At 27.9% G+C, this 9,808-nt stretch overlaps 2 protein-coding genes across 5 annotated transcripts; one reads left to right on the top strand and one right to left on the bottom strand.

Annotated features, from left to right (window-relative positions):
* Aprt (adenine phosphoribosyltransferase) lies at window positions 1–9,781 on the bottom strand. 3 transcript variants are annotated; one of them, XM_089175230.1, is made up of 5 exons: window positions 9,206–9,781; window positions 8,865–9,096; window positions 3,342–3,480; window positions 3,186–3,247; window positions 1–3,094 (listed from the first exon to the last, which is right to left on the bottom strand). In XM_089175230.1, exons 1-5 carry the CDS (start codon window positions 9,286–9,288, stop codon window positions 2,987–2,989), a joined length of 624 nt encoding a protein of 207 aa, XP_089031356.1. In that variant the 5' UTR covers window positions 9,289–9,781; the 3' UTR covers window positions 1–2,986. The 3 variants fall into 3 exon arrangements, with proteins under 3 accessions (XP_089031356.1, XP_015179640.1, XP_015179639.1); XM_015324154.2 differs by lacking the exons at window positions 1–3,094; window positions 3,186–3,247; window positions 3,342–3,480 and adding exons at window positions 8,316–8,600; window positions 8,695–8,773; XM_015324153.2 differs by lacking the exons at window positions 1–3,094; window positions 3,186–3,247; window positions 3,342–3,480 and adding exons at window positions 8,316–8,589; window positions 8,695–8,773.
* LOC107068060 (TBC1 domain family member 31) lies at window positions 4,044–8,193 on the top strand. 2 transcript variants are annotated; one of them, XM_015324086.2, is made up of 5 exons: window positions 4,044–4,180; window positions 4,266–5,652; window positions 5,730–6,196; window positions 7,542–7,768; window positions 7,864–8,193. In XM_015324086.2, coding segments are annotated over exons 1-5 (2,376 nt in total). In that variant the 5' UTR covers window positions 4,044–4,178; the 3' UTR covers window positions 8,157–8,193. The 2 variants fall into 2 exon arrangements, with proteins under 2 accessions (XP_015179572.1, XP_015179569.1); XM_015324083.2 differs by having other exon boundaries at window positions 4,067–5,652.
* Window positions 9,782–9,808: the final 27 nt, after the last annotated feature.

The following is a 9,808-nucleotide window of genomic DNA, read 5'->3' as shown; positions in this document are numbered from 1 at the left end:
TATACTTCAAACATTGTTATAATTTATTTATGTAGGAAATATTAATAAGAAATAAAAAGTACTACAATTTTATTGAATAATTTCACATGTTTTATAAGTAAACAATAAAATTGCTGATAGCTGATTTAAACTACACAATATTTATGTGGAAATATATATATTTTTAATTTTATGACTTGCTTATTTATTATTGAAAGTACAATTGAAAATAACTAGTATTGTTAAACTAAAAAGTTGTTATAAAAAATTTTTTTTTGTTACGGAATTCCCAGCAAGAAAAAATAAAAGTAAAGTCTATTGCTGTGTATTTGGTTGTACAAACATAGCTTGTCGTGATGAAAAAATTAGGTTTTTTACCTTCACGTAAGTATTTTCAACAATTATTTTTTCTGGTTATTATAAATTGTTACATCAATAAATTTACTCATGCTTTATTGTTTTTGTGTATTGTTATAGCTATTGATTCAACTCGAACTTATTAAAAAAAAACAAGTATTCCTAGTCAAAATCTTCCTTTAGGATCATCTAAAGAATGTGCTTGTCCTGTAGATCAAATAGATTCTCGAGAAGAAAAATACGTAGAAGATCAATTTAATTAGTGACAGTTAATGATATTGCAATACTGCAACAACATGTTTACAAATACCACTTAAACCAGCCTTGCATGAACTATTCATTCTAATTATTCGACCATTTTTTAATATTTCACTAGTTATTTCATGTGGATTATTTTTAATATGTGAAGTTTGTAAACAAAAAGCTAAAATACTTATAATATTACAATTATGACGACTTGGTACTTGTCCACACTTAATAACATGTCCAGCATTTAATACATTTTCACCACCAACAAAATTTTTATTGCTTGGTTTTGTAATATGTTTATCTAATATACACATACACATACATATACAATATGCATATATATTATATTGTATGTATCTTCGCGTTCGTGCTACCCTCCTGAACACTATATGTACGTTTTAAAAATGTAAATTAAAAAATAGACAAGTATTTTAATAAATATAACATTCATTTAATAACTAATATTTATTATTTGAATAATATTAATTTTAAAGGAGAGTTCATTTTACAAAGCAAACAACATAAAATGAAAATTATATATATGTATTATTTTTATTACTTTTTTATGAATATGAACTATCAGATTTGTACGGCATTAATTTTTTATGGCGATTGCATTAAATAAAAATAAACTATTTAAATGCCGTACAAAAAAATGTCATACTAAATATCACCCAAAAGTACATTTTTTACATGGATTTTTCGGAAGTTTTTTTCCCCCCACAGACCCTTTGACCAAAAAAAATGTACGGGTGTGGAAAAATGTTATCTATGCATAAAATCCTTTCAAAAAAAAATTAATTTTATGTAGTTTCAAATCACCCCCAGACCCGTGGAAAAAGGTGGATTTTAACCCCCTAATAATAATACAATTTACTCAGGTTTATAGTATTTTTCATTTCTGTCTAGTTATTGCATTCATTTTATTTTAGTGATAATCTATAATACTTTACTTAATTACAAAATTATACCGTAAAACAATAATTTTATCATCCAGATACTTTTGATAATAATAATAATAAATAATAGATCATTTTTCATGTTTTTTCATCTATAGCAACACGAGCCTTTTGAAAATATACAAAATTATGTTATAACAATGTTAAATAAATGCTTTAAGAAGTAATGCTACCCTGGCGCTCAGGAAAGTAGCTATAAATTTAAACTTATACACAGATATTAATTATGATAATTTAATCTTTAGTCTACATATATATATGCATATAAAAAAAATTTTTTAAATTAAAAATTATGAAAAATTTACAATATTAAAAATTAAGAAAAAAGAAAATGGCAGAGATATAAGGTGTGATATGTAGAGCCCTGTTTTGCTGATGATGGGCACGATATCTTAAGATTTACTTAACCAATTTGTTTGAAATTTATAACAGTTACACTTCATAAGATTGTTTTAGTATTCATCGGACCGTTTTTTGATTTTGTGTCTTGTTCAAAAGTTATTAATTTTATAAACTTAAAATTTCAAGAAAAATTTGAATTCTTTTTCAAACAACTGCTATTTCTAGAAAAAATTTGTTTAATTTTTGTTCCACAATGAATACTAACCCATTACTTTTCTTATTAATAAATAATTATTGGTTTTTTCTCAGAACATCTGTTAAATCGAAAATCAGGCCCATCATTAGAAAAACAGGGCTCTACACATATCATCTTATATCTCTGCCATTTCTTTTTTCTTAATTTTTAATATTGTAAATTTTTCATAAAAGTATTATGTATATATGTATAAGAAAGATTATTTTATTATATTTAATGTCTGTGTTAAAAAAAGTTTAAATTTATAGCTATTTTTCCGATCGTCAGGGTGGCTAACCCCTTAATGGAAAATCTTGCAAATTGTGGTCAATTCTTAATTTTTGAAATTATAATATAAAATAAATTTTTATCTACAATTTATATTACTTCATTATTATTAAAAAAATTTACAAATAAGCAAAACACTATACAATTATTATTATTAGTACATTTGTTTTTAAATGCTTACTTCCTAAGAAATTTAAAGATACCATATATTGGCTGACATTATATAATCTGTTCGTTCTTTTCCTTTACTTTTTCTTTTACTGTAAATATTATTTAAAATATGTTATATTAATGATTATATAGGATTTATATAGAAGCTACTGCGGAAAATAATATGGCTGTTTACATATGTCATTTATAAATATAGTAAAAACACAAAGATTTTAATTCCAAAATATATGAATTAATACGTAATATAAGTAATTTGAATGAAATTATGATAAATTAACCATAAAAAATATTTTTAGAGAATAGCATACACAATATAATTTCTAATATCGTAATATTTAACTTTTTTTCAAATACCGTATAAATGTACGCTGTCATAGGTAGAAAGTAAGAATGCTCGGTGTGTCATTTAAAGGGTATTATTTATATCTATCCGCGGCCTTTTTATGCGAATTGCCCTACCCTCCTCCTGTTCATCGCCATTACTCGATAAATATTCTCTTTTCTTTTCTGGATTCTAAAACATGAAATATTTACGAATGTAATCTAAATTTATACATTTGTAGTCGAGTTATAGTAGTCAGTGTTTTAACATATACTTACGATACCTTTTTATCCCATTGCTGATGAAGATACCTTAGAAGTATAGTTGTCTTTTCTGTAACTATGACTACAAACATAGATTAATAGGAGTAATACTGTTAAAAATTCTAACTATAATTACTTATAATCATATATTCAAATATAGTTGAATAGAAACATACTTTGTTCTGGTGGATAATCTTTCGTTGGAAGATAGACTGATGGTCTTTTAACACAGGTACGATTTCCATTGTCAGTATGAAAGTTCGCAAAGTTATTTTCATCGTGCGAAGGAAGTCCTTTCAGAAATTCTGCGATAGACTGTATACAAGTATATTTTCCTAACATTTATATTAACCTAATATTTTTCAATTTACTTCATAATCATAACCTCAAACAATAAAGCTACAAAATTTTTAGTATCATTAGTGGAGGTAATAAATATTTTCTTACCATTATTAAAAAATTTACTATTCTAATACAAGGATGTTTAAATCCTTTCACAGGAATCCTTCCGCAGAAATCCTTCCAAAAAAATTTGCGTACAATTTAATTCATGAAAAAAGTATTGTTAAACTGTCGTGTTAGACAAAACACGAAATATGTATTGACTAGCTCGTAGCTCGATATACTAAACATAAAACATTACAAATTTTGTAAAAGCTGTCTTTTATCCGTTCAAATATTACTTGTAATATTTAACAAAGAATTGAATGAAACAAAAATAATATATTCTTCTAAATGAAAAAGAAAAATTCACAATTGAAGCGCACCGTATACTTCGTCAATTGTCTTATTGTGTTTGATGTTATAGCAAATTTATCTGTAGATAAAGAAGAGCCAATAAAATGTCTTTTCTGATTGTATGCTTAGTTATATATTCACATACATGTGGCGCATAAGACGAACTGACATGTATTTTTGACATCAATGTAATATACGTCGAATGTTTATCAACAAAATTGACAAATACCAAAATAAACATTTTTTTGATGAATTATTAATGAAGTATAATAATAATGTAAAAAATTATGATATTAACCAACAAATTAAATTTCACAATTTCGAAGGAATTTATCGTTGTGTAAAATTATTATGCATTGCAGGAAGTGGGTTAAATTGAAAAAGAGTAGTGATTGGTATGAATTGGAAGCAGAATCAATTAAAGATATAAGGCAATGTCTTGTACGAATAAATTTTGTTCAAATAGCATATGCCTGCGATAATGAAAGATTAATAGCTATAGACTCCAAAGGTATAGCTTATTACATTGACTTAACGAATGTACACCCATCTTATCAGAAACTTGGTTCTATAGGACAAGCTTGTTTTGTAGCATTCAATCCTATAGACAATAGTGAAATAATAATAGGTCTTACCACTGCTGACATAAAGCTTATGAAAATACATGCAAATATCAAAGAATTCTGTTTAATATCAGGACACAAATTACCACCAACAAATATCTCCTTTTATAAGGATTATTGCTTAACGTTTTCTTACAAAGAAGTTATAATATGGCATTTAAAATCTTTTAGTAAAGCGCACCAATTACATATTAATACTAAAAATGTATCCATAAAAAAAGCAAGCTTTTCAAACTTAGGTCATATTGTTGTATTATATCACAATGATAGTGTACAAACTTGGATGCTTAATCAGTTGGATACAGATACAAAATTAGATATCAAGAAATTTAGTATACGTAATATAAAAGACTTTGTTTTTACGCAAAATGGAAGAGCTATGATAATAGCTAGTACTCAAAACAAAATCATTGTTTTAAATACATATAACTGGAATATGATCAAAAGTTGGAGTTTACCGGAAAAATTCATTGGTGTAAAACAGATGTCAATTGTACCTTTGCCATTAGATAGCGGTGCTAATCAAATATTAGCAGTTATTTCATCAAATTGCATGGTCTACATTCTTAATTTAAATTTGTCACGTTTCATTCATATGAAACATGAAATCAATAACGTTAAAAAAATAGTAGTTTCTTCGGATGGTAGATATATGACGATTATTGATAAACAAGGATTCTTGAAATTAATACTTTGTGACAAATTGTTTTCTTCAGAACCAATGCGAACAGAAAAATTAGAAAAATTAGAAAACAAATGTAGACCTAAAGCTCACAAAATAAATGATCATCTTCAATGTATCAGACAAAATATAAAACAAGAATTACATCTCGATAGACTATTACTGATTTTACAAGAATTTGGAACATTTCCTGACAAATATCGTCCTCTTATCTGGTCTACGATATTAAAACTTCCAGCCAATAAAACTGCATTCATCTCTTTAATGAATAATGTAACGCAAAGAGAAGTTTCTTTAAACTTTCTTAAAAATTATCATTTAGCTGATCGCAGTAAGGTATCATTATTAACAATGATAATAGATTGTTTAATACAATGGTGTCCTTTACTTGCTCAGACTTCATTTTTGCCAAATCTAATATTTCCATTTCTTATGGTATTTCAGGTAATACTCTAATAATATCCTATTTAATTATGCTTCTATGTATAATTTTCTATTATATGTTTGCATACTTATTTCAGAAAGATCAACTATTTGCTTTGGAGCTTGTTTTAAGTATACTAGTAAATTATTGTCAAAAATGGTTCGAATATCACCCCTTACCGCCTTTAAATATTTTGGGTATTATTGAAAATATTCTATTGAGAGCAGATCCACAACTGCTAAATGTTTTTTGCGAACGTGGTATAACATCTATAGAATATGCATGGCCGTTACTGCAAACAACAATGAGTGAAGTATTGTCTGGTGATGAGTGGCTTATTTTGTGGGATCATTTATTATCTTTCCAAACATCTACTCTTTTTCTTATGTGCATTATTGCCTATAGCATTTGTTCGCGTAATATTATTTTCATGTTGCATACGGCTGAAGATTTAAAGCGTTTCTATAGGACGCAAGGGCATATTAGAGCTAAAGAGTTGTTAAAAGTAGCGCAACACCTTGATCAGGACGTTCCACATCGACTGCATCCTAATCTTTATCTTAGGTAATATAATTATGAATTTTTATTTGAATTTACATCTTAATATATATTAGGACCTTGAATAAGTTCTCGCTGTTTCATCAAAGATGGCAATAGCAGTACTCCGTGCTTGAAATTTCGAATGGTAATGCACTTGCAAGGAAGTACTGTATCTAACCTGAAATTTCAGTGTATGATAGTTCACTTTAGTGTAAACAAAGTAATTTCTTATTAGTTTTGAAAATGTCTACTTTTGTGCTAACTAAAGTGTATTTGCGGGAAATTTTATTGTACTACTTTATTCAAAAGAAATCGGCAGCTAAAGCACATAGAATTCTTGTTGAGACTTATGGTGACAATGCTCTGTCGGATACGACATACAGAGACTGGTTTCGACGCTTCAAAAATAATAATTTTGAACTTGAGGATAAAGAACGTTCTGGCGCACCAAAAAAATTTCAAGACAGAGAATCGGAGGAATTACTCGATGAAGACCGATCTTAGACGCTAGCAGAACTTGGAAAAACATTACAAGTTGATGAGTAAACTTTCAAAACGTTTAAAAATGTTAGGAATGATCCAGAAGCAAGGACATTGGGTGCCATATGAATTGAAGCCAAGAGACATCGTACGGCGTTTTGTCACCTGTGAATTATTGCTTCAACGGCAGAAAAGAAAAGGTTTTTTGCACCGTATCGTGACTGGCGATGAAAAATGGATACACTATGATAATCCAAAGCGTAGAAAATCATGGGGTAAGCCTGGCCATGCATCAAAATCGTCCGCAAAACCAAATATTCATGATTCGAAGCTTCTTCTCTGTATTTGGTGGGATCAGCAGGGTGTAATTTATTATGAGCTGCTCAAACCGAATGAGACTATCACGGGGGATCGCTATCGACTTCAATTGATGCGTTTGAGTCGAGCCCTAAAAGAAAAACGGCCGCTATACGAGAAGAGACACGACAAAGTGATTTTGTTACATGACAACGCCCGGCCTCATGTTGCAAAACCAGTGAAAACTTACCTAAAAACGCATCGATGGAAAGTTCTACCCCACCCACCGTATTCACCTGACATAGCACCCTCCGATTTTCACCTATTCCGTTCGATAGCACATTGCTTAGCTGATCAGCGTTTTCATTTTTACGAAGAAGCTAAAAAATGGGTCGATTCTTGGATAGCCTCAAAAGACATGTCGTTTTTCCAACGCGGAATTCATATACTGCCAGAAAAATGGGAGAAAGTGATCTCTAGTGATGAGCAATACTTTCAATAAAACGTTTTTGCTCCTTATATTTTAAATAGTTTTTATTTTGTAAAAACAGCGAGAACTTATTCAAGGTCTTAATACTATAATTTATTTTAGGAATAAGTTAATACAATTGCCAAAGAAAGGACCATATCCTCCGTTTGTATTAGAAGATTATCCAAAATTTCTTACCGAAGAATTAAATATCTCTCAACTTCAAAAGCTTCAAAAACAAAAACAAATCTTGCAGAGGTACAAACAACAAGCTGTATTAACAGAGGAAAAAAGATTAAACAATGCAGCGAAGACTTTTATGGAAGAAATTCATAAAAAAAGACTTCATGGTAAAGGATCAATAATCTTATTAATCTTATTAATTAACAATAATCATTTAAATAATTATGTATAGTTTGTTTGACATAAAATTTTAATTTTTCAGAAGTAAAGAAATCTTTTCAAGCACAATTATATAATAAAGAATTAGAATTAAATGAAATAATGGAACAAATGAAAGGAGAAGTAGCATCATATAAACATATGGAAAGAAAACTTTCTCATATTTTAACAAATTCAGAATCAGAAACATATAGTAGTACAGATTCAGAAAATACTTCAAAAATGAATAACAAAGAATTAAGAAATTGTACAAAACTGCAAAGAGATGTAGCTAGATTAGAAGATGAAGTACAAAATGTTTTAGACGAATTGAGATGTAATAGACCGACTAGTTAATATTATTTAATTTTAAATATATATTCCTTAATATTTATTTAAAAATTGTAATCGTGAAAAAAGTACTCTTCTATCTTATATTTTGGAATTTATCAAAAAAGTAGCTTTCTCATATGTATTTGGGTACATATGATATCTAAAGAAAAAAAAGAAAAAATATTTTTATTTGCAAAAATATTTTATTTTTTTATGTTTCTCAATATAAAAAGTTTCTTGCATCATATGCAATTAAATTAGGTTATGCCTTGATTTTATATGTATATATTATTACGCATCTGTCTAATTATATTTAATGATCAAAACTGGACAAACGAATAGACAGGTACATTGAGTTTTTCCCGTGCCTTTAATTCAGTAAGTTCCATTATCACTAAACATTCCACTATTTCTGCATTTAAAGATTTTAATAATTTAACAGCTGCACCCATAGAACCTGTATATAAACTGCATATTAAAATATAATAAAAATTAAAATATTATGTAGATTCAAATATGTACGTAAATCAATAGCTGAAAGTTATAAAAAATTAAATCCTACCTCCGGTTGCTAATAAATCATCGATTATAAGAACTCGAGTACCTTCCTTAATGCTTTCTACTTGTAATTCAAATGTGGCCTGTAATAGCAACAAAGTGTATAAATTAATCAAATGTATGAAAACAATTTGAAATAAGAAAAGAAAAACTCATAAATTGTGTATAACTAACTTCTCCGTATTCCAAATTGTAGCTTTGACGTGCTACTTTTCCTGGAAGTTTCCCCTTTTTCCTAATCGGTATGAAAGGTTTGTCAATTTCGACACATATCATTGGGCCAAGTAAAAATCCACGGGAGTCCAAACCTACAATCAAATCAACTTCAAGGAACAAAACATGTTCCACAAGCAGATCTCTCATGGCTTTTAATGCTAACGTATTTTGAAACACAGGAAATATATCTCTGAAAATAAGTAACTTCTACTACATAATACATCTAATAAAAAAAGAAAAAAACTAGCAAAATAAATTTCATTGAAATGTTTAGTTTATTTTTATTTTATATGACTTACCGAAAAATAATACCAGGTTTAGGAAAATCTTCGTAATTCTTAATAGAATCCTTGAGTAATTTTAATTTTTGACTTTTATCCATTTTGATGCACGTCTATTTTTTTCAAGAAAAAATGGATCAATCTTCCTAATGTTTCAATTTCTATTATAATATAAGTTTATAATAATATATAATCGTCTATGTTTGGGTATATATTTAATTATCAAAGAATGTAAATAAAATACTTTAAATTGCTTTTGTATTTAGATTACACGTATTGATAAATTTTAAGTCATAAATATAGAAAAAAAATAAACTGAAATAAGAAGAACGACGACATTAATTGAAACACGTGATCCACTTGATGACAGTGATATACATCAGCGCCATTACTTTGTCGTAGACATATACAGGGTGTATTGGAAATTGTGATACAAGTCGAAATTGAAATGACTTGTGATAAAAGCGCTTTTGTTTTCGAGCAAATCGATTATAAAGTTCTATCAAGTACGCGTGCATTTCAATATATTTTTCTTAGATTTTATAAAATATGCTGTGAAAGGATAATAATAATAAGAAGAAAATATTCAAGATACAATTGTATAAGTACTATGTATTATTA

Source organism: Polistes dominula, unplaced genomic scaffold, assembly GCF_049000335.1.
Source record: "Polistes dominula isolate Pdom_NZ unplaced genomic scaffold, Pdom_raw_medaka contig_82, whole genome shotgun sequence".
Lineage (NCBI taxonomy): Eukaryota > Metazoa > Arthropoda > Insecta > Hymenoptera > Vespidae > Polistes > Polistes dominula.
The sequence above is the reverse complement of the archived record's forward strand: the minus strand, read 5'-3'. Positions and strand labels throughout refer to the sequence as shown.

Bases quoted from the DNA above. Each gene is read 5' to 3' on its own strand.
- LOC107068060 (XM_015324083.2), top strand. From the start codon at position 4,255: ATGCATTGCAGGAAGTGGGTTAAATTGAAAAAGAGTAGTGATTGGTAT. The intron at 5,653-5,729 runs GTAATACTCTAA...TACTTATTTCAG, and splicing joins CATTTCTTATGGTATTTCAG to AAAGATCAACTATTTGCTTT. The intron at 6,197-7,541 runs GTAATATAATTA...AATTTATTTTAG, and splicing joins CATCCTAATCTTTATCTTAG to GAATAAGTTAATACAATTGC.
- Aprt (XM_089175230.1), bottom strand. From the start codon at position 9,288: ATGGATAAAAGTCAAAAATTAAAATTACTCAAGGATTCTATTAAGAAT. The intron at 3,248-3,341 runs GTATGTTTCTAT...CTATGTTTGTAG, and splicing joins AGATTATCCACCAGAACAAA to TCATAGTTACAGAAAAGACA. The intron at 3,095-3,185 runs GTATCGTAAGTA...TTCATGTTTTAG, and splicing joins ATCAGCAATGGGATAAAAAG to AATCCAGAAAAGAAAAGAGA.